Source organism: Lepidothrix coronata, unplaced genomic scaffold (genome assembly GCF_001604755.1).
Source record: "Lepidothrix coronata isolate B3197 unplaced genomic scaffold, Lepidothrix_coronata-1.0 Scaffold69, whole genome shotgun sequence".
NCBI lineage: Eukaryota > Metazoa > Chordata > Aves > Passeriformes > Pipridae > Lepidothrix > Lepidothrix coronata.
The window spans coordinates 601,808-626,729 of record NW_016690249.1 but is presented as its reverse complement, the minus strand read 5'-3'; the positions used below and the strand labels follow the sequence as shown (position 1 = coordinate 626,729).

The window sequence follows — 24,922 nt, the reverse complement described above, 5'->3', positions numbered from 1 at the left end:
CCCTACCTGAAAGTCTGGCATAAATTATTTTAGAATCAACAATAGTCCTTATTCTAAAGAGGTGTTTGAAGGTCTGACTGTTGAAAGCTCTCAGGACAGCATATTATCAGCACGAGCCAGACCAGCAAGAATTCACAAAAATTTTTTCTGTGGAAAATCCCCAGTCCAAATCCTGACCAATGGTGAGAATAATTCTCTGCTGCAGTTACATCCATCCAGCACCGTCACTGCAGCAGAGTCCAGCTGGTATTATAGCTGCCGTCCTTCCAAAAAGTATTACTAAGAGTACACAATCAGCTCCCAGCAAAATAAGGACTGCAAACGACTTCAGTTTATTTAAACCAAAGACAGGCCTACATTCTCTAAAGATACTACTCTTTCATTGATCCCACTTGAATTATTATAAATTTTCTGAAAGGCTGGGACTTCTATTCTAGTGCTATAGTTCCTGCAGGGAGATAGAGGAACTGTCCACATCTCCTCTGTGGAAATGTACAAGTATCCCACTTCATTGGGTATGCTGATCCTGGCAGTTGCCGGTGGGCTCAAAGCCAGTTTAACTACCTTCCCATTACTCAGAAGAGTAATTCCCAGCTCATGCACCAAAATTCAGCCACAGCAGATCACCACTTTGGTCTTCCCATCCCCTAGCTAACAGGAGCTTTCCAAGAGACAGGTAAGCGCGGCAAGGCTAGGTGCAGACACGCCTATAGGTGGCACTCTTGCCCTGACTCAACACGGAAGGACCACGAAGCCCCGGTTCCCTTGGAGCAGAGTCAAGAAATGCATTAAAGCACTAATTCCACAACGCACGTGCAACGAACATTTTCGATTTTATTGTCACCACACTTAAAAACATAAACCTATGTTCAAAACAATTATTTCTGAGAACAGTGAAATACAAAATATTTCACACAGAAGTTTGTTACTGTAACACAAACAGAAGTGAGACGTAGAATATGCCAATGTGTATTATTTGTGCTCCCAGTCACAAGTTTAAGAACTGTACCACTACAGAATTGTCACACAGGCTTGGAAAGTGAGCATTTGACTGTTTTTGAGCATCACCTCTGCGTTTCTAGTATTACACATTTACTTTGAAACTTCCTAGCAGTGGACAGAGAATGGGAAAATTTTGTCTTCAGGGTTTGTTTTGAAAGCACCGTGACAACAGACTGTTCAAACTACTTCCTTATAGAGGGAAGTCTAAACAGAGACAATTATTGCAGGTACAGCTTTTTAGGGGTAATGTTTATGGTTATCTATGATGGATTTGTGCATATACAATAACAAGCAAAATCAAAATTTTCCTGGTAGTTCCTCCTGAAAAGCAAAGCTGGTGTTGCCCATCTTAAATTTGTTCTTTTCATACTAAAGAAAGCAATCTCTTATATTCTGTAAAAAATGCATGTGCTTGGCCAGGCACTGACCAGCTTTCCCTGCCTCAAGATTCTGTAAAACTAAACTAACTCAAATAAGCAAAACTTTTTTATTGGTTAGCAGCAAAGAAATTCTGTAAACTTCACGCAATGAATAAATTTCTGCTTAATTTAAATCTATTTCCAAAAGAGTGACATGACATAATGATTTGTACCAGACAGAGACACACGAATCACACTCCATCACCAAGACCCTAAGCTTAGTCAGAAGGGGACAGAGCAATGGAACAAAGGGAAAGGAATGTCTGCTCTAAAACGACTGAAGGATTTATGCTGCACTTTGCTTTTCTCTTAAAGGTCCCAAAGAAAAGTTTTCTAAAGCTACCTCAAGGTTACTTCTCACACAAGCAACTTGGTTCAAAACTCAGGTTTGAACAGCATCTCTTCCTGAAAAACTGAGACATCCCTGCTGTCCTACACTTAATGACATTCCTGACTTGTAACAGCGTGTATTTGTCACTGTCTTCTCCTCATCGCTTGCTTGATCGCTTTTCATGCTTATCCTTTGTGTGCTGGTTCCTGGTTTGGTGCCTTGGAGGAGAGTAGCTGACTCTCCTTCTGGACTGAAAGCTGGGTGTATATGGGTGAATTCTGCGTTTCTTTGGTTTTTCTTCTTTTCTGCTTTTGTTTGGCTCAGACTCCTTATTGTCTTCCTTTTGCTCACGTTCTTGGTCTTGTTCTTTTTGAGATGGTAATGTGTTTTTGATGGTATTAATAAGAAATCTTTTATTTGTACCAGCAAGAGGGCATTTCAACCTGTAAAGACATTTAAAAGTGATCAAAAGACAAGATAAAAACATCCTGAAACAAGTCTAAGATTTAAACTTGTGATTTTTTTAAGATAAGTTTGTGATTTCGGCTTTCCTTGCATGCCACCTAGTGTAAACTCTCAGTACAGTAAAACATGTTCAACGTTATCTCCATTCTCCTTCTGTCTTACTCTTTATGGGAAGAAAATTATTTTACTTCAACATAGTGAAAATCCACACGATTTTCACAAGGTCGTGTGTTCAGGGGGAGACAGAGGATGACAATATAATTTAAGGTTGATGGTGCTTAACTTAGCTATTCAGGAATCAAATATTTAGTAACATTTTCTAAGTCGAATCAGAATGGTTTATAAAAATGACCACCTTCTAAAGTCAGCATTATCTACTGAACTCTGATATTCACGAAGTGAGATACATATGCACGAAGAACCCAAACAGCTGTAGCAATATAACACATACATGAGGTATATCAATTTTAACATATCTGGAAACTACCAAAGTGTACTACTTCTTTTTCTTAAACAGAAAGAATACTTATCCAACTATTTTCCATTTTTTCTAACTGTCTCCTCTCACAGCTTAACACTTTTGCACACAATTTATCAGCTTTGTTCAGTAAACAAGTATCGTACATTTCATTTATCTTGTTGGTATCAGCTGTACTCCTGCCCAGTTTATCACCTTTTAAAGAATGGAATGAGAAAAAACAAGTTTGAACATATTCCTACATAAAGCAGAAATCACTCTGAAGACTTTGTTTATAGTTGGAGACACTGCATTGTTTGTCTTTACAACATTTTTGACAGAGGTTACAGGATTACTTTAAGAAAATCAGAGCTGTTGGAGATCACAGTGCCATTTACTGAATCAACCACACAGGAATCCTAACACCACACTGTTAAGATCATCTATTCTACTTGCATGTTCTGTGTAAGTGTAGAAACCATACCCTATTTAAAAACCTTTGACACCTCTAAACAATAGAGGTATCAGAACAATAAGCAAATTGCAACAAAGATCACATCTGATTATTTAGTATACTTCATGACTTAACTGGACATGGCATTTACCATGATGTTTTGCTTCAGGTCTGCCCACTAAGAATTCCTGAAAATTGTTCTTGTCCTAAATCCTCAAAGAACTTAGGAGACTAACTGTACAAGTATATACATTGAACAGCCATGCTGTTTTATTTCCACTAGGTATTTCCTGAGACATTCCTATAGCATAGCTAGTTTTAAAATTTTCTAAACTTTCTGCATAGAAATCTACACTGTTTTGCTCAAACCCTGGTTCAAAATAATAATAAAAAGTCTAGATCTTTATCTAATATAGCTGTTTCATAAATTAGGGAGACAATATTTATCCATTAATTGTATTACTGAGTAAAAACACAAGGTTAATAAATGTCAGTAGAACAGGGTTTCTACTTCAAGCTACATCACCTATGAACAAGGTGCTGATCATGCCATGGCACAGGTTACACTGCAGACATAACACAAACCAGCCAACATTTAAGTTCTCCATGTATCTTATGCGAGCATTAAACTGTTGTAACTCAACATTTCCTACTCAGGAATGGAGCTTTCTCTAGGCTGCATTCAGGCAAAAACTATTTCACATTTGTTCTCCTTCCCCTTGCTTTTTCTTAAGAGCTAATGCATTGATTTAAGTGCTAATATATATAGTGCCAGAAGGAGACAATCTGCCCTAAATAAACTCATCTGGCTGAAGTATTTATTTCTTTTTGACACTATGAGTGCTGCCTGAGCTACACTAAGAATGAAAACTGATGAGAAATGCAGGACTTGAGAGTCAGTTAAGAGATGCCATTAGTTCACCATCATACAGTGATAAAAGTGAGCCACCAGGCTTTCACGGAGCAGCAGTAAGTCATGGAACTGAAGAAAAACATCAGCCCTTAGTTTTATTGACCTCAGACTTCAACAAAGCAAATTCTGCCTTCAAGTCTTAAAGGAAATGAGATGTATGGCACATGCTACATTACACACAAGCACATGTTTACATATATCCACGGTATATATAGAACTCTAAAAGTGAACTGTATTAATCCACCAATATCTTTGAGAGCATTTCTAATCATAAGAAAATTGATACCCCAAAGACAAGCCTTTGGCTCACTGTAGGGTCTGATCCTGCAATGCTCAATTCACTGACAGCTCTGCCCTCAACGTGAGTTCTGAAGGGCTGAGAGGCAAGCTCAGCCCATGCAAGGTGGAATACAATACTGCTGACTAGTAAACAGTGCCACAGAACTGATTTGAGAAGCTTTTCTTTATAACAAATGACAAAAAAACCCCAAGACATGTTAAAGAACATTAAAGTTCTGAACTGGAGCGTGCCCCAAGCAGAGCTGCAGGTATGACTGAAGCAAGCACACACCCTGCAATGCTAGAGCAGTCTTGTCTACAAAACAGACTTCAGTTCTGTCGCAGTGTGTTCACTCAGCAATAAGGTTCATTTTTTGCTTTACATGCTCCAATAAGCTAAACCAACCTATTATTACCAAGAGAATCTTGCCTCCCTCCACAGGTAAGTCTCACACACCCCAAAATCTCTCCACTATGCAATGACCAAAATAGTGCAATGTATTGTCAAAATACAATGTTAATGTTAAAATGCAATGGCATTGTATTTTGAGAAAAGAAAAATTAAATCTGTTATTGTGAATGTAGGTCAAATCTTAACTCTACTTTTGACATTTTAAGTCAACTTCTGTGCAATAACACAGAATTTCCAACCAACACCTGCCATCCAGTGGAGCAGTGACATTCAGTACAGAAGTATATATACTATACAAGTTCTTAACAGCAGAAACATGCCAACACTATTTAAGACACAAGAGTACAGTGCCATGTGTCACAGTCTTTTCTTTGCTGAGTAATCGGACATATCAAACAGGCTTGGCACAGCAAGGCTCATCATATAGAGTAAAAGCATATCTTTCCAGGAAACAAAGTTTATTATGGATGAACTGACAAGAACATTTCTACCATTTCCAAAATGCCATGGAAAATATCAAACTTAATAGAAGAGTGACTGAAGGCAAAAAAAAAAAAAGGCAGCTAGAGGTTGTTTTGCCAAATCAACTAATCTATGCTATTACCCTTTCACAGGGGACCTCACAGAAAAGGATGCCTGGGAGGACACTGCAAGCTTTTAAATATGGTCTTGGCAACTAGGTACAGCTGGCAGGGCCTTGTAGAACCATAGAATGGCCTGGGTTGGCAGGGACCTTAACAATCATCTACTTCCAACCCTGCTGTCATGGGTTCCTTTCACTAGACCAGGCTTCTTAGAGCTCCATTCAGCCTAGCCTTTAACACTTCCAGAGAGGAGACACCCACATCTTCTCTGGGCAACCTGTTCAAGTGACAACTTGACTTGGGATTAGAGCATGTGCTCTGGTGACAAGATTTTAACATAGTTACTTTGCAATCTCTAACTGTGTCCTATTTCTCCTCCTCCTTCTCCTCACATTCAAATGAAAGACATAGGGGAATCACATTGCAGTGTTTCTGCACAGTCACACAACACCCATTCAAAGACAAGATGCAATACAGCATTTCACAGTTCCGATGCCCTCATCATCATTTTGTATTTTGCTATACTTCTAAAAGATTTGGTATTGAACAGAAAGCTATCTATAGGAATGAAAGCAATTTTAGGATTGCTTTACAAGAAATAGAGTTAAAAATAATTTAATGCTTCCAAAATTTATCTTTTTGCAATTTCATCTGCTCTTATAATGCAGAGCTGAACAAACCATCCAAAAATATCCTGGTTTCCATTTCTTATTTTACATAAGCTTCTCAAGTAAGCCAAGAAGGATACATTCATTTTAGCTACCAGCATCTTTGAAGATCAGACCTACACAACAGAGGAAAAAAAAGCCTCTAGAACTTTTTTCACACAGTAGCTTTTGTTACATTTTAACTGCTTTTCTTAATTAAATGACAACAACTGCTTAAAATGGGACCCAAGTACATTGCTATGGAAAAGCTTACGAATTATGTACATAGCACCAAGAGAAACATTTAAGGAAAGCTGAACTTTTAGCTTTATTTTAATTATACATACAGTGGAAAACCCCAAATATCCTATACCTTTATTCCATCTATATCCAATAGCTTCTGGTGAAACAAGGATAAATTTATCTAACTATTCCAAGTATTCTCACACTGTTTGTTCACAACTTCTCACTCTGGATCCAGCTGGTCCTTCAAATGTTAGCTTCCAAACAGCTGCTTGGATATATTTTCTTATCTCAGAAGTTCCAGCATCACAGCATCATCACTGAGATTCAGCCACAGTTTCTGCTCTCTTCTGCTCAAGATTTCCAGGATTAAGACAGCTTCAGAAGAGGATTCTCCCTTCCCCTTCTCTGAGACATTTCCTTATTTGTGATTAGCTGTACTAATGCTTGAGCCAGACATATCAGCAGCAGGATCTACATGTGTTATCATAAGGATGTAGGAGACTCCCCCAAAAAGAGTCACCATGGCCATAGAGTACATACAAAAGAAACATTCTAGGAACTAGAAAGACTGCATTGCTGAGTGAAATCTACAAATACGAATATCCAGTATTTCTCAGATTCATTTGCCATGGATGTAGATACTGCCTATCTGAGCAGTCCTGAAAGTATGGAGACCAGGGAGCTTAGACTCTTAACCAATTAAGAGTTCATGCAGTCCACTGCCAATACTGACAGTTGCTCCATGTCCAGAGAGCCTCTGATGATTTCCCTTCCTGCACAAGCTCTTGCCCAATATCACTGCCAACTTCCCTGTTGGTTGCTTGTTCCAAACAGGGACAAGCTTTTCTTCTACTAGCCTCTAACCTGTACAAATTGCATCTCCTGCCCATGTCATCCACACTAAACTTGTAAGACAATGTAGCAGCAGCAAAAAATTCCCCAACTGGAAAAAATACTTGCAATGCTGTCCCATATTTGAAGGCTGAATCTTTGTATGAAAGACTGAGCTAAAGGTTGACTGCTTTGTACACTTTTAATGTACCTGTCAGCTAAGCCAGCTTGAATGCCTATAATTTAGGCTTCAGCAGCAGCTGACTATCCATCTCAAATGATGAGATAGCAAGAAGTTAGGCAGGGGTGCTTGGGGAACTTTTTCAAACAGTGCACTTGAGCTATGGAGAATTAATCACTCCAGATGGTAAAAGAGTATCAACTTGAACCTGAAAGCAGTCCCAAAACAGCATTCAGAGGCTTGCTGGCTAAGACTTTGCTGCCACCAACATCCACTAGGAGACATTACTTTGTAATGTATGCACAACGTTATTCCCTCCCCAGGAACGCCACTTCTCCATACACCTCTGTCGGGGTTGACAGAGAACCTGTCAGCAGCCTGGCAATTAGTGACGAGGAATTTTAACAACTTTTAGGAAATATTTACTGTAATGCCGGACAGAACAAACTTAATGCAGCCCAGACCAAAGGTCACCAATCAAAATGTGTATAGTGTCACCAATAGCATTTCACAGCATGCACAGTGTTTTCAGTGTCACCAATAAGAGTGTGTGCAGTGTCTACAGTTTTTTATGCTTGAGACTTTTGACCAATTGTGTTGTGGCACGATAGTGTACAAAGAGTATAAAAGAAACACTTGAGAGCAATAAACAGCTTCCTGTTAACCTTACACCTGGACTACGTCTGATATCTGTGTCGCTTTGGCCGTTCAGACATTATCAGCGACACACCTCCCTTGAACCAACTCCTGTCAAATGCCACTGACTTCAGAAATGTATTTCCCAGTATTCAACGGTTGCTGGAGAGCAACATATGCTGGAATCAGTGAAGTATGAGCAGTAGTAGCCTCTGCTTCTCCTTACCCAAAGACAGATGGTAGAACATATCTTTTCTTCATAGTCCGAGTTGCTTCAACTTTCCAGTGCCAATGCAGAACTGATGGCCTTACACTAGATGTCTCCAGGGTTTGTGCTTCTCTTCTCCAGGACTCCTCTGACAAAGGGTTGAGGAAATCCCAGAAGTCCTCATGAAACACACCTGTAAGCATTTCGAGTTTGGCAAGGAAGGAAGTTTTTGCATTTCACCTGTTAACGCTGTGCTCTTAGACAAGTTGGTGATGACCTCATCTTTGCTTCTATCAGTTATGCTTTGCAGGATCTGGTCTATTAATATACATTTTCATGAACCAACTTTTCTGCTAATTTCATTTGCTATCCACAAAGCTCTGAGCAGCAGTTACCTTCCTCTCAGTAGTTTACACCCTGGAAGGTTACATATCAGCCCTGGATGTAATCTCTGAAGCCCTTTAGGATTTACTTTGTTCCAGGATCAGTTACATCTGATGGCATTTTGCTGGAGTGTGATACTCAACCGAGCATAGTTAAATTTCCTTCCAATATCTTACTGATTATATAATTTCTGACATCTATATGCAATACCTATTTGTCGGGCCAGTTCAGAAACACCAGAGCAGCACAACAGGACATGAATAATATTAAAGGGACGAGAGCAGTGGCAGCTTGCAGCTGCTGTTCTGTCCATTGTTCTTGCAGAACTAGACAGCAAAGGCTTAACACGATTCTGCCTATGGGGGGTTTTATACCTTCCTTACAGCAACACATGCCAGCTGTACAGTACCCTATGCCAAACTCTACAGCAGCAGATTTGTGGCAACTGAGATTACTACTAGTCTCTCTAAGGATAAATTCAGAAAGGGGAAAGTCCCCAAAGATGCATTACATACAAAGAAATCACCTCTAAGAGCACGATATCCTGAGCTGCAGACAGCCCGAAGCTGGGATAGTACCTTGAAGCTACTACAGAGAGTATTCAGAAAGAAAGATATTCAGCAAAGCACTTCCTAGGCACTGGGTATCAGCCACTGATGGAGACAGGGCACTGCAGAGATAGATCCTTTGTTTGATCCAGTATAGCTATTCTCATGTACCTCTGGAGTGAAAAGGATCCTTACTTAACAGTCTCAGTTTAGGATATCACCACAACAACCCCTATGTCAACAGTCTTCGTCTGCCTGAAGCCTTCTCGACAATCCTCTTCACCTTTAACACAATCCTGGCCTAGCCAGACACTATTTTGCTCTAGCAGAATCTGCAGCTGCTCAGAAGAACAGGTCACCCTTGGCTATCCCATCCCCTGGCAGGTCTTGGGCATCAGGCTTTAGCAAACTGCCCAGTGCCACGAGCTGATCATCACAGCCAGCTGAACAGGTCCACTACTGTTTTACAGACAAGGAATAAGTAGCCAGACCCAGGAGCAGAAGCTCAGGCACACTCCCGGCAGCTATTCCAGGCTGCACAAGTTGCAGTGAAGTTGCACAAGGACAGTTGATTATCTCCCAGCAGAAATCTTTAGTCTCCGTGCCTGGAATTAACTTGCAAATTCACAGTAAATGAATGCATATAACACTTCATGGTGCTAATTATCTGCACTCCTTTACCTGGCCATTTTGGCAAGGCTGACAGAGTAAAAGCATGATGGATCAGAATTGTTATAGTCACTCTAGGGGATTTAACCAATTAAGCTATTTTAACATAAACGGTATGAACTGCATTCCTAGAAGAAATACTGAGTAAAACACACAGAAAAACCCAAACTTGCTTAGAAAACATAAAGAAATAATTTTTTTTCAACAAGACACTATTCAGAGCTACTAAAATTAGCCGAGAACTTCATTAACAGTGCAGACTTATCTTTTACTACTTTGGTGGAGGAAGCCAAACCTTATCTACAAATAAGTTTAATGCAGTCAACTGGTGCACTACCTGTGTGAACATCTCTAGATCCAACAGCTTCTTACCAAATAGCTAATCATACACATTATTTTAAAATGAATGACTCTTCTCAGCATGTTATTACTTTTTAAATTACAATTACATGCATTACATTCCATTATAATCTAGCTGTAAAATCTGGACTACTGCACTGTATTTCACTTAAGTTTTAAATACTGTGATTCTTTTCCCAGTTGCTATAAAGGTTAGCCTAGCCCCTGGGTTTTAGGTTTTTTTTAGTATTAAAAAATAGCCATCTTCCAAAACTGGGTTATACTTGAGTTCACTGAGTTTGGTTTTGGCTACAATTTACACATGAATTCTCTACTAAAGGATAGTTTATTACTTTCAATATAAGGTTTTAGGTTTCTTTGTTAGGCTACGGATTCTTTTCACTTAAGACAGAATCTAACCCAGTAATATGTGGATAGTATGTAAGCACATGCACACCTCAGATAGCTGACATTTTAAAGATTCACGAGCTTCCAACCCAAGCTTTGCAATTCCATCTATTATAAGGACATATTATTACAAAAGATATTCTCAATTTTCCAATTGCTTTGACTTCAACACATTCAGACAAGCAATTTCATGCAGACAGAACTTACTTGAACTTCTTACCTAGACTCAATTTTTTGCCCAAATTAATATGTGGATGAAGACAAATTATTTAAACACAAAGCACATAAAAAGGTAGAGACTTCTGTCACGCATTAAATACAATATTTATTTTGGCATCAGTCAAAGCATTCATTTCCTCTTGGCACAACTTACCAACCCATAGCTCCCATTGTTTCAGCCCTGGTTCTCCCACGTTTTGCCTCTTTAAGTAACTCCTCCACAGCCTTCCTAAATATGAGAAAAAGAAACAAGTCACCACTGGCGGAACACAAGAACTTGCCACTTTATGCACATATGTAGGGAAAGTGGATAGCTTCTTCACTGCAGTGAGTTAAGCATTAAAGAAGCTACCAAAATCACCCTGACTTTAAGATAATTTGGATTCCTACGCACGAAGACTGAAAGAAACATTTTGAAATATTAAAAACAATTAAAGTTGTTGCAAATACAACAACAGCCATACTAAATGAAGAACAGAAATAAAGTATGCAAAACTGGTGTATTATGCTGAAATGTACAGTTCCTGTCACTTCACTTTGGGAATGCTCTTCCCTCCTGTCACTTCGCTTAAGTTCTTCCTGAAGTCTTTCAACCACAGCAAACCTATTTTGAGCGCAGCTGAACACCACCAGTAAAATAGCAAGCAGTCAGATGACAGTAAAATCACTCAACTACAAGTTGTCAAACTGTACTAACTTTGTGTAACAGAGGAAGAAAAGAGCTCATCTTTGTGACTGTGATCTACACATAGTAAGTAAGTAATGGCCAGTCTTCGCGAGCGAAGATTTGGGAAAGGTCATTAACCCTTCGAGCCTGCGCAGTGGATTTTTTAGGTGAGACACAGCTTGCGCTGAACTGAGCCCACCCTTTAATCCTGAGGTTCATCTGCCGGGGCCGAGCAAGCTTGGACAGTGGCAGTGAGGTCCCCAGGACGTAGGTTTGTTTAGAGTGACCTTCTCTTAGATGGATTGCCTTACAGGGCTGACGAGCTCCATCTGCCCGGGGGGCTGGGAATCGAACCCGGGTCGCAGCGGTGAGAGTCCTGCACCCTAACCACTAGACCACCAGAGGCCCCGATCTACACATATATGTATGTATATAAATATATATATATATATATATAAAAACTGAGATCTGTAGATCTGTGCCAGGCAGGCTTCAAATATTCACAGGTCATAACTTTTTCCTTAAGAGTTAACATTTGAAGGACTTTGCAGAGGAAAGTGTCCAAGACTTCCACAGAAACAACAGTACAGAAATGCATCAAAAATTGCAGTATTGCTTCTCTGTGCAGTAGTCTATTAATGGCACATTGGTTTAAAGTTCCTCACAGAAGTCTTTCTTATCTAAGGTTATTAGTATGGTCTCAGTAGCAACTGGGCTTGGGGTACTTCAAATCCTTTGTAAGCAGACATCTGACTGCGAGAACATGTTGCATATTCTGTCATACCACAGGCATTCATGAAAACCAAGTGACTACCCAGGTAAATTACCATCTGTTAGAGCTGCTGCCTCAAGATGCCAAGTACAGTGTCAGCGACCTCACCAGCTACTGATGCCTTCCCAGGCAGTGGAAGTAGTGTGTGGGATGGCTACTTGCAAGAACACCAAAAAAAAGGGTGCAAAATCAGGCTCTATCACTGGAACGTGAGAGATTTTGCATACACAGGTTTTCATGAAATTATAGCAAAATTTTTTTTTTCCCCAGACCCTGAATCTGCTATCAGAGCAGCCCAAACTAGTTTACAGTGATGGCAGCAAGAACATATGGCATTATAAAAGCTTGCCCTGAGCCTTCAAACAGCAATGTCAGACAAAGGTGAGGAAAGAAGAAAAAAGTGTCTGATTTTACTTAGCAATTATCAAACTTGGTGATTCTGTTTTCAGAAACCTGACTAGGAGGCAGATTAAAAGCCTGTCAAAATCCTACAAAAAGCCTACAAAATCTGTCACAATTCATAACTAAAATAATAGAGAAAAGGATCTGAGCTACAAAGCACTAATAAAACACAAATATTTTAAACAGCTACAATTCAATTTTAGGGAAAACACCATGGTAAATTAATATGGTGGCAGCGATTCTATTTACTTAGGTAGGAATTACAGGCCATTAAGTATTTGAGACTTTTTTTTTTTGTTGTATCAAAGATCAGACTGACTTGGCATTCATCTTAGAAGCCTTCTAAGTCCACACCTGCCTTCATTATCAAACACTGTTCCCTAATAATGGTCTTTCAACATCACTCTTATTCACTGCACCTTTACAAAGCCCTTTCAACTTGCACAGGCAAATTAAACACAATGCTCAGATCCTCTTCAAAATAACGTGTTTCCACTCACTGAACTTATGTCCTCTACACAAGTAAGCCAAAAGCTATGCAAACAAGATTTTAAAATTTGCTTTTAGAGGCCTTGTGGGACTCCACATTCCTTGCTATCTTCATTTTTACAGCTTGGTTACAATACAGTCCCGTGGTTGCCAGCTTCAATTCAAAGAGCAGCAGCATGAGCAAAGGGAATGCAGCATCAAACTTTCACATGAGAACCACCCGAACACTAGGAGATTGATAGGAGGAAAAATTAGGGACAGGAGCACATTTAAGAACCCTGTCATCATTCTGGCATCTTTTATAGCAAGCACCACTTAGGACTTTCTGTGGCAATTCTTTTTGAGCAATCAAGCTGCAGAATTACAGTAATATGAAGGTACAAGCAGTGATATTTTTATCTTCAAGACTATGGTCCAAGACCTATTTACATTTCTAAGGTATTAGACTTTTTCCTCTCTCTATATTACAAGGTTACAGGCGAAGCTCCCGTTGCATAAATCCTAATAACTTGTATGATTAATGCATGTGCCAAAAGAGTAGGAGAATATTAAAGGCTCCCAAGTCAGGCAAAATGAGAGTTATTTTCTATTCCCCACTCAGGAGAAGAGCTTCATCTTTTTTTCCCAAAAGATCAAATTGATAGACTGAAAAAATGAATAATTGGTAATAGAGGTATGTCTGATACAGTTACAGGCAATGAAAACACCATGTCATTACAGAGACCACCCAATGTTTGTAATTACAAATGACTGCTAGGAGCAGATGTATCGTGCAGGATCTGACAGCCAAGGGGCCAGGCAGTCACAATTCCATGCCCAGGTTCAACCAGCAGCAAGGCTGAAAATCTACTCCCAGGAGGCAGATGCACACACCATGCACCTACACCGCTGGCCATAGCAATCACAGACAGACACACAGTACTCACACCAACAGCTTCATCCTGCTCTTGTCTCCAGCCAAGTGTGGGAGCCCCCAAGTCTTCCGTCCAACTCCACTGCTGGTACAGGCCATCCCACAGAGCTGGCTGGGACTCCCTGGTCCCCCAATACCCAATCCAACCCACTGCAGTCTTGCCTGCAGAGACACACAGGCACACATATGTGTCTCTACTTTGACCTTACAGTCTCTCCAGCAGGTGGTCAGGACTCCCTGGTGCCCCCAACAGCTCCTCCTGTGGTCTTGCTCTTGGAGATACAAGCTCACCCTTCAGCTCCCTCCTTATTCACCCACTCACCAGCTATTCCAGTTTCATCTTCACCAGCAGCCATATGCTCCCTCATACACCCATACTTGCTCCAGTAGTGCAACACAAATAAATAGGTCCCCAATCCCATTCCAGTGGCCGACATCTGGATTTGCTCCCTCTATGAAGTGTCCTTGGTAGCTGGCACCCAGTCTTCCAGCCCAGAGTCCCAGCCTAACTGCTGGCATCCAGGCCTTCACTTGTTCCAGTTGCTAGCACCATGAACACAGTTTGACTCCAGTTGCTAGCACTGAGATGTATACCCTCTCCCCTCAGAGTCCCTTACCCAAGAGAGAGTTAGAAAGGAATTTAACAGGAAGACAGCACAGCCTGTGATGATCAGGCACAGGGCACAGCTAGACAAGAGTACCCACCAGCACCCTATTCGCACGTGACCAGACTCTTTTACACCCTTATTCCTCTATTTTCCCATTCTTGCTCCCCAAATGACTTGAACTTATTGCTTTCCTTGCCTTTGGTTCCTCCCCTACGCATCCCATAATAAGCCATATGCAATCTCGAAATGCTCTTCTTCTGCATTCCTTAACCCATCGCACAAGCCTACAGAGCAACACCCTTAAGTCCCAAAGATGTTCCAGCACTGACTTGTCTTGATGGGTGCCATCCCTGGAGACCTAGGCTGTCTCCCAGCATCAGCCCCGGGGGGTGGGTCCAAAGATGACAACCATTCCTCTCTGACCTTATGATGGGTTACCACCGGCCACTGTGTCCCCATACTCCTCTGGGCTCATGGTGACAGAGCTCTGATGGACTGGTAACTCCTGGGATGGTCCTGGGAGAGGCCAGGACTGGGTGCTATTTGGGCTCCCCTCATCCACCATGGTCTCTCTCTTTAGTCCTCTCTGGGCTCTCTGGAAGCTTTCGGCACATAACCTAATAAACTGCCGTCTCCACCCATGCCATCATCTCATTAAAGATCCTGATGAGAACTCTAATGAAAGTATATCTACTGGAATGGCTTCACAGCGCACAATCAGCTATGGAAGCACACAGACCAGGAGTAGGAGGGCAGCATTCCTGTTCAACACCTCCCACAGTTGGAGAAGGGACATCATCAAACCCATCTTCATTAAAGCATGAATAACTGTTTGCAGTCTATATCCCTACTATCCAAGCTCAAAGGCCAGGCTTCTCAGCTACTGCAATCCACAAAAATCATGCTTAAACCTACTTCCTGAGGCACTCTAGGTCATGACAGCAAGCTGCAAGCCTGGGAAAAAAAATTAGCAATTTTTGAATTCAATTTTCTCCACGGACTTTTATGCTAACTATACAACTTATTTTTAACTGTGCATGGGACTGGAAATAGAAGTGGATGTTGGTATTCCGATTACATCTGAATAATTAATATCAAGACCTTCAGTCAAGTGAAGGACTGAAGACACTGCCAGTGTTATTTATAATTAATTCCTGTGAGCTGGTCTTATCTGCTCACCCTTATTAAGAAAACTGATGAAAAGCAATGTCAAGAATAAAGCCTAAACCACAACATTAAGAGCAAGAATGAAAAAGGCACAAATATGCCACAAACTTCCTAATGTTTGTACAAAGGCAAATACATTCTACATCGGGTATGTGAATGCTCTCATTCTTGATCAATCAGGTTTTGTACTTATTTAAATATTCTATTTGTCAGTCCTATGAGTGCTATTTGCAGTACATTTCTGTGCTGATATTCTCACCAGCTTGAGTAGTACTGAACATAATACTCCGTTTCAAACACCGATTTTTAGCTCGCAGACCACATTTTTTTTTACCAGGAATATGGAATACTGAATTCTGACGGTTTGATTTTAACTGTTAAAAACAACAGGAAGAACTATCAGTTTTCTCCAAAACACAAAGATTGCTCTTTAAAAAGTGTAATTGGGATGCCTGTGCAGCAAAAATGTTAGACTATTGATTCTCAACTCAACTACAGGGCTCTTGTTAGAGCCCTTGTGATTCAGAGCAGCATCTCCTTAGGAAACAGTTAATTCCAAGCAAATGATGCTCCAAACAAGCTTGGCAAGCACTTCTAAACAAGTATGGTATCCAAGGTTGTGAAATATTTATAGCTATTGAAAGAGAGAACAGATTATGGAAGGATTTGGACACATAGTATAACAAAGCCACTTCCTCTGTATTTGCAGAGAAATGACATTTTTACGTGCTTCAAACACACAGAAACACCATGGAAACAATTCTGGAAGGAGAGGATGAAGAAATATTTTTTTTTAGATAGGAGTAAATTGGTGACCTCTGTAATATCCCAGTGGACATTTAGTTGAAATAAAGTAAGAAAAGCACTGCTTCCAGAGGAAACAAACTAAACAGCTCCTACTAAGCTGATTTGTAACTTTTTCCATCTTATTCTTGGGTCATAACTTCACAATACCATTAATTATATGTTAACAGAATTCATACTTTTCTTAGAAGAATCATATGGAACCTCAAGACTCTGGGTCTTTACTGATGCGCCAGCAAGTTCACAGGAAAAAAAATCTCAGTTCATACTTCCATCAAAGGTTACTAGGTGAGATGGAGCAGAAGACACAATTTTTACTTACACACCTGTGGTATTTACAGCTTTTAGAGTTTTAAAATCCAGAACATGCAACAGCCGCACAGTAACTTCCAAGTTAGTATTCAGCTTTCTAGGAAAACATCACATTCGCTTCATATTAAAGTGAGGAAAACATCAAATGCAAGATCAAGAGAGAATCAGACACAGTAAAGCTGAAAAATAATATCAGGAAATGTGGCAATAAGGAGGAAATAAAAGAAGGAAGATGAAGAGATCTCTCCTTAGATAATAACAAAAAAATAGGATGACTGACTTAACAGATCACTTTTTGGAATATTGGGACACAAAATTCGCTTCTGACCAGAAAAAACATGCATAAAAATAGTTACACTTCTTTTCTCTCTCATGGTAAATTAAATAAAACCCATATGTACAAAAATATTAAGTTTTTATTTAAGACTTACTCATTGCAAGCAACCCTGAATTAAGAGACAGACTACTAAAAATATTCTAGATAAACCCATTTTAAACACTAAAAATCCACCTAAAATAGTTAACACTGTGGCCACAGAACAGAAATGTCATTATTTGTATGCCAAAGTCATATTATAAAAAGCTTAAAAACCTAAACTACCATCGCTGTACTACTCACAGGAGAATACAATCAACAGGTTATTGAATATGAACCTAAGGAATAACGCCTGTAACCCAAAGGATAAAGGTCTGTGTTAGACTAGTAAGGGATTCGTATTGAAGATCGTACAGGGAAGCATATTTAGGGTAAGTAATACCCAAGAATGACACCTAAATGCACACAGCACAAACTGAATTTAGGGTGCTACTAGTAAAGTGAGCTGTTACGAAAACTGAGGGTATGAAAAAGTAACTAATGACAGTGGGATCCAGGACAGAAAGTGTTAACCGCCAAGGGCACTATACTGTAGTTATAATGTGTTTGGAGCCAATTAAACACATACAGAGGTGAACAGCAGCATGGATTGAAGATACCAGACAGCTAAACCCTATCTTGTACCACTCAGTAAGTGACACTGAGCTTCATCCTCATTACCTACCATGCTGCCACAGAAAAGGAATAGCAAATCCCAACTCAGACTGAACCTATAAGGAAGGATAAAATTTCGACTATGGTTCCTGTGAAGGAGAGCACCAGGAGGTGAGCATGGAGCAGTCAGCTATAGCCAGAGAGCAAGCAGCTGTGCCCCAAACTGCCCAGAGGACCCCAAGTCCCCAGCACAGCGATAGCAACCAGGAGACAGCGTGGAAGAACAGTGACACAGATTCACCTTGCTATGAATAAAAAAGGTTTAAGTTTAGAATGGCACTAGTAAAAATAACATTCACGCGTACATAGAAAGAAGCTTTAATTATTAAACTGATGACCTGAGAGCAGAAGTAGCTTACCAAGAATTAAAAGCCTCTTAGAAAGCATTATGCTCTCTAGTCTTCCACCACCCCAGTACTATTGCTTTTGGCCTATGTGAAATATGTGCCAGACATAAGCAGAAAACAGTTATTTTCTGTAAGCACTCAGACATCATTTCTTAAAAGTTAAGGAAGAGATCCAGGAGGAGAACAGTTCAGAAAGCTTCTGGTCATCACTTAACTGTAACAGTTGATTTAAACAGCCACCACAAAAATGAACAACTCAGAAACAAACTTGCTAAAAAAGTAATGAAACAATTCCGATCACACAAATAGGACTACTTTGACACCAACTAGTGGTATAAACATGTAAAGTGTATTCCTAAAGCAAGAAAGGCCTACTTTGAGTATCTAAATATAGAAATCTGTATTTTAATCTTCAATGTTTGCTTGGGAACACTGAAACTCACTATGCCTGGCAAGACAAATCCACTGGTCCCAACGAAACGCAAAGTAGAAAACAATTTTATTTTCTTGACAAAATAACTGGCAAGCTTTTTGTATTATTCCGTACAACAGGGCAATTTTAACAATTCGTCAAATGGCACATCTCTAGGACTGAAAACTGAAATTCGTAATAACACAAGGTGGGTTTTTTTTAATTTATTTTACTAAGTATACCAACTCACCAAATTGTAACTGATGAGGGATGAGCAATCTAAGACTTTCCAATCTTGTTTCTAAACGGCACCAACACGCAGTACGAGAACAAGCTTGTGGCTTTTTTTGGAACATTTTATTTATTTTTATTTGTCTGTTTGTGAGTTGTTAAGTAATGAATTTTCCTCATTCTGTAGGGAGATTTATTTTCTACTGGAACTCCAAAGTTGTGTCCCAAAGACACCGCGGAAGCGGCTCCAGGCCGCGTTCCCTTCGGGGCACCCCCCCACCGCACAGCCGGGGGTTGTCAGGGGAGAGTGGGCAGAACCCGGCGGGGCTCGGGTCCCCTCCTCTGCACCGCGGGCCACCCGCCCCCGGGCGCCCGGCCCGGGACGAGCCGCCCCAGGGCCACCGCCAGCCCCGAGCGGCCCCAGGCCGGCGCTGCCCGGGCCTCGCGGGGCGGGAGGCGCCGCCGGGCCCCGCAGAGGCCGCTCGCTCCCGGGACCGCTCCGCCGCTGCCCCCGCCGCTGCTCGCCCCTCACCTCTCCAGCTCCGGGTCCTCTTCCATGGCTCCCCTGCCGCCCCCCGCCGCGGACCCTCAGGCGCAGGCCGCCGCCATCACCCGCTGGCGGCCGGGCGGGGCGGGGCGGGAGCAGGGGCCGGCGAGGACCCCGGCGGGAGGAGCCGGGGCGGTGCGAGTCGAGCCCCGCCACACCCCCCGGGCACCGGTGGCACCGGCGGCCGCGCCCCCCGTAAAAGGGAGTGCGGGGCAGGGGGCTCCGCTTGCGGGCGGGACCCCTGCGGACCTCTGCCGCCGCGGGGGAAGGGGTGGCGGGGCCGTGATTGAGTGTAGGGAAGGCGGGAACGCCAGGAGGCGGGAGCAGGGCTGGGGCTCTTGGTCACGGAGCCTCCCCCCAGGGTTTGCCCCCCGGGCACAGCCGCGGGGCTCGGGCGGGGGGGGACAGGTCAGCGGGCAGTGCCGGGCGCCGCGGGGGCAGAGCCCCGCCCGGCCCCTCCTCCGCGCCGGCCCCGCCCGCGCCCCCCACCGCCCCCGGCGCCGCGCTGCCGATCAGGCGAGCGGCGGGGACACCCCGGTCCCGGGCTCCGCCGCGTCCCGCCCCGGCCCCGCTGCCATAGGCTGCGGGCAGCCCGGCCCCGCGCCCGGGGCCGCGGCCGGACTGGCGGAACGCCGCTGTCACTTGGGCCGCGCCGCTGCCCGCGGCGAGGGGCGGAGGCGGGAGCACTGGCCCGGCTCGGCCCGGCCCGGCGGAGACACGCTCCCCAAGTGCTGCTGCCCAGAGTTTGCCTCCAGTAAGGTGGGGCCGCCGCGGCTGAGGAGGAGAGCGCGGCGCGGAGCCGGCGGCGGTGAGTAACTTCCTTGCCCCGCCGCGGCGCCGGGCGGCTCAGCCCCGCTCAGCCCCCTCCGCGGCGGCGGCGCTGGAGGCTCCCGCGGGGGTGGCGGGGCCGGACTGAGCCGCTCTAAGGGGGCAACAAGTCCGGCAGAGGGGCCAGGGCCCGGGGCCGCCAGGCGGGGTTGAGGTGGGAGCTCGGGAGCTGCGTCCCCGCCCTGGAGCCCCCGCCTCGGCGGCGGGGCTCAGCCTGGCGGCGTTGCCCCTCTGCGAGGCTGAGTGGTAGGCTCGGGGGCTGGCGACCCGCCCGGGAAGCACCTGGTTCTGGGGTCCCCCAGAACCCCCCCGATACACCTATGCTGCTCTCTCGTGTGGCTCTACTAAAGAAGCTGCTGCCTGGAAAGGAGTCAGATTACTGCGTGCGGGGGAGGCAGAGGAACAGCTGCGAGCGAACCCCTGCTGCAGGAGCGGGTTTCAGGTTGTGTGTTTTACAGCTGCGCCAGAGGAACTCGGGGCTGGCTGCGAAATGCCGCTGGAGCCCGTGTGGTTGGCAGCTCTTTCCAAACGTCGACTCCAGCCCTCGATGCTCCGACCCACACTTCCCGTTCATCTCCCTCATTTGTTAGCTCTTATTGCTGAAAACGTGGTTAGAAAACTTTAAACCTCGTGTCTTCTATGCTTTAACAGGGCATACTTTAAAATTATCACTGCTTTTGACGGAACATTAGTACTTGGCCAAGTAATTGAGAAAACAGTTGCTGGAGCTGTGGTAGTGGCGGATCTAGCAGCCCCTGGTGACTTTTCTTACCGTGTTCCTAATGCATAGTGCTGATTGTTTACTTCTGTAGAAATCCACTGTTAAGTACGTCCGAGCTTCCTTTAATTCCTCTTTTAATTACTTGATATTGGGGTTTGTTTTTTGTCCCTGACTGTGAAGTTAAAAAAATGTCTGTTAGGCATTAGTTTTGGGCTATGTTTGATAGTCTTTGGAAGTAAATTTCAAATCATAGATGCTTTTGAGCATCTGTTCAAGAGAGAAACTGTTCTGAGCTAGACTCTCATTAAATAAACACTTTGAATTACTGATTTCATTTTTTATTCCTCTACCCAATTCTTTCTGGCTTTACAATGCTTTATTGTAAGCTGCAATCCAGCAGCAGATCAAGGAGGCTTAGGAAGAAACATCAGATGGTTTTGGTTAGTGTCCCTACCACTTGGAAAATAAACATGTTAATACCATATGCTGCCCTGACTTTATTAACACAAGTTTCCTCAAAATGGAAATAAGTTATATCAATGTACTTGCTAGAGCTATTAAGACTTAATGAGAGTCCTTCATAATTACTCTTTTTTTTTTTTTTTTTTTTTTTTTGCTGATGATCAGCTCACTGAGTAAGGAATCCTCTTTTCTGAACACAGTACAACATAAAATTATTTTCTCCAAATTCAGCAGGCTGCAAAGAACACCATTGTGCCCAAGTAGATTTCTTTTTTAGTAAAGTTTGTAATATTATTTTTTAAAGTGCTTGTATTGTTACAATTCTAAAACGTGTGGATATTGGGAAAAAAAACCCAGCATAATTTTAAAATGAGAGTTTAAGTACTGAATTTTTAAACATATTGACCCGTACCTTCGCCTTCAGTGACTTCAGCAAGAGAGAGCCCCGGGCCTTGGACTCAGGTCTGAGACTTGCAAATACAGTATGACTTTCTAACACTGGACTCAAATTTTCTATTACCAAAAAAAGAGCAACTATTTAGGGACAAAACTTTGCAAGAGGAATATAAGCTGGTGATTAAGTGGAAAAGTCCTGTTCTCTTGGGGCAGGTTAAAAAATAAGCCTACTAAAAGCTGTCGTGCCAAAAATGTTGGCTTTGACATTGCAGGCTTTAGCATTTGCTTGGAGTCTTCTTTCTTGGAAATGCTGACCACCTCAGTGAAACTTTTTTTGTAACACTTTACATGTACCGAACAGCCTGTCAGCCTCAGTTGTGGTATATATTTATGGGCCTGTATCACTGAAAAACAGCAGAAGTGTGTTAGTTACCAGTTAAAACTATACTTGAAAATATTCCAAAATAACTCGAAAATAATCCCTTCTTCTTTTATCCCATTTTTCTGTACTCTTAAAAAATGTTAATATAGTTGAAAGCAGCTGTGAGGAAGTTGTACGAACAATATCAAAATGAAATGTGTAAAGACATGACGTGTACTAGACATTGAATTAATATAAATTATTGCCTTGGATCAGCAAGATGACGCTTGTTTAAGGAGCTGTTAGACATTGGGAATTGTAACTAATAAGAGAACAGCATTCATTCAGTGTTAAAATGCTCCCTGGTGTAAAAGGCACCAGAGGAAGCTGGTTGCCTATTTGATACGGCAGTGGCTTGCCTCTGATATTTGAAAATTCTTTGTTGATTTGCTATGCAGAAGCATTTTAATGTGACACCATTGAATTGCATGCTGCTTAATTGTTTTATTAGGTCAGTGGAGTTTGTTGTTTAGAAATTGTAGTGCCTTTTGAGGATGAAAATGCTTTTAAATATCAGTATTAAGTTATGTAATTGTTGGCTCATTCTGTCTACAGAGCAATAGAAAGTAATAATGTTGTGGTTTGTGCTTTTTGGTTTTCTTGGTCCCAATTCTGTAGATGTTTGTGTTTACATATGTTTAATTTTAAACATCCAAGTATTTCTTTTGGAATTAGTGGGTCTGTTCTTAGGCTTAGTGTTAAGCCAGCATGTAAATGTTTTCAGGGTCAGGATTTATGTTCACAAAGTTCGTGGGATAAACCTGTCATATGTTTTCGTACTGATTGCTCTGTATTCTGCATGAGATAATGATGGTAGCTGACTTCTGCTTCTGAGCTGGAGACTGGTTTCTCCACCAGCATGTGTGGGGGTGCCTCCAGCCCTGCCGCTGCATTACACGGTGTAGCACTGCTGTGTCCGAGCTGACTTCATCTTTGCAATGTGCTTTGCAGTGCTACAGGCACCTCTTTCGTTTCTGAAGTACTTTGGTGATATCAGAGATGTCAATCCTTTATGTTCTTGTAGACACTTATTTCAGTTGATGTCAGTTGTGGGCTGGAACAGGGGCGAATATTGTGCTGAGCTGTGCATTAGATAGTGAACATAAAATCTAAAGTGTGCAGTGATTTGATACAAAGTCAGGTAATTTGTGAAAATGCAAGATTTGTGAAAATGCAAAATTTCTGCAATTTTCCTACTCAAATAGTGGGAACTACTTTCATTTTAAAAATGGAAACCTGGGATAGCATAGCTTAATATTTGCAGTCTCATTTTTGTTTCAAGTAAGCAAGTAGATATTGCTCTGGGGTTTGGAATGTTGTTAAGAATGTCTAGAATTTTCTTGCTGTTATCACGATAAACCAGACCAAATTGGGTAAGAAAGTAATTGTTAAATTATAAATGAGTCAGATCAGTGTTATATAGAAGTCAATTTTTGCCCAGGAAGAGTTGGTTTACTCTGGGATAGAGTGATGTTGTGTTTTGCCTGGCTGTTCTTCCTTCATTCCACAGAGCAATCACTGAATCATCATAGAATGGTTTGAGTAGGAAATGATCTTACAAATCATATAGTTCCAACTCCTATGCCCTGGGCAGGGATACCTTCCCCTAGACCAGGTTGCTCAGTCCCATTTTGGAGGAGCTTGGAGGAGGTGATCCTTGAATATTAATAAGCTTTTTTGGGCCCCTCTTCCCTCCATGGCATTATCCCACAAAGCTCAAGCAAGCAGATCCCTGAAGAGGCCAGCGTCTGTTCTCCTGAAGCCAAGGGTAGTGACCCTGCTGTGCCCCTTCCTCATTCCCCTAAAGTTCTCAAACTCTGCCATTTCAAGGTCACTGGAGCCAAAGCTGCTCTGGAGCTTCACATTCCCCACCAGCTCCTTTTGTGGGTGAGAACAGGGTCCAGCATAGCACCTCTTCTTGTTGGCCCATCTATCACTTGGAGAAGGAAGTGTTTTTTATATTCCATTGGAGAGATGTTACGTGCTTAACCCCTGATTGACGGGCTGTGCAGGATTTTTGTGAAGAACAAAATGCAATGTGATGGAGTATATCCAGTGTATGAACTGATCCAGTTTTAAAATGCTGTAAATGGTAGTAATAAATAGTTCTAGATAATGAAGCAGAAGGAACTATGAGTTATTTATCCTTTTTCTAGCAGTAGAGCACAATGGAAAGTGGTACCCATTAAAGGAGAACCCATGTGTCTGGGCAAAAAGGAGGAACCCAGTAGCTGCAGAAGGGCAAAGTGGGATCAGGTTTTGGATCTGGTTGCCTGGAGTGGTATAAAGCTGTCAGATATTATTCAGCAGAGTGAAGAAAACTGAGAGACAGGCTTCCTACTTCTGTATTGTACATTCCTTGCAGTGGGAGTGATTTTGGAGTGTGATATAGACTGTTCCCGAGCCCCTGAGATCACAGTGCCACTGCATGTTTCCATGACCTTGTCTGAAGAGGTTGCACAAGTCCAGTGGAAGATGTCGGGATGCCAGTGTTGTGCATTCCCAGGGGCTGGCTGGTTAGCAAACAATTTGAAATAAGCACAGTTTATTATTGGGTTCCAGTTAGTGTTCTTTATGTTGGCACTTTTATGACTCTTGCAGTTGTACTCATTGTGTAGATTTTTTTTTTTTATTTTCTTTGCATGCAATTTTTTCTTGAACCCAAGTTCTCTACCACAGAGAACCTCTCTTAATGCAGTGTCATTTTCAAAAATTTTGGTCCCAAAAGGCAAACAGTATCAGTGACACAGGATTTTAAGCT

At 42.3% G+C, this 24,922-nt stretch overlaps 2 protein-coding genes and 1 long non-coding RNA gene across 3 annotated transcripts in view; 1 reads left to right on the top strand and 2 right to left on the bottom strand.

The window, feature by feature from the left end:
- Nucleotides 1–814: 814 nt before the first annotated feature.
- Nucleotides 815–19,433, bottom strand: POLR1D (RNA polymerase I subunit D). Its single transcript, XM_017818646.1, has 3 exons — nt 19,319–19,433; nt 10,787–10,861; nt 815–2,195 (listed from the first exon to the last, which is right to left on the bottom strand). Exons 1-3 carry the CDS (start codon nt 19,342–19,344, stop codon nt 1,910–1,912), a joined length of 387 nt encoding a protein of 128 aa, XP_017674135.1. The 5' UTR covers nt 19,345–19,433; the 3' UTR covers nt 815–1,909.
- Nucleotides 2,772–8,067, bottom strand: LOC108499120. Its single transcript, XR_001875430.1, has 2 exons — nt 7,952–8,067; nt 2,772–7,565 (listed from the first exon to the last, which is right to left on the bottom strand). It is a non-coding gene; the product is annotated as an uncharacterized LOC108499120 (long non-coding RNA).
- A 569-nt stretch (nt 19,434–20,002) lies between the features above and the next one.
- LNX2 (ligand of numb-protein X 2) overlaps nt 20,003–24,922 on the top strand; it is a 57,373-nt gene continuing 52,453 nt past the window's right edge. Inside the window, exon 1 of the mRNA XM_017818648.1 lies at nt 20,003–20,141. The gene's annotated coding sequence lies outside the window, so the exon portion shown is untranslated. The remainder of the gene's footprint in view (nt 20,142–24,922) is intronic.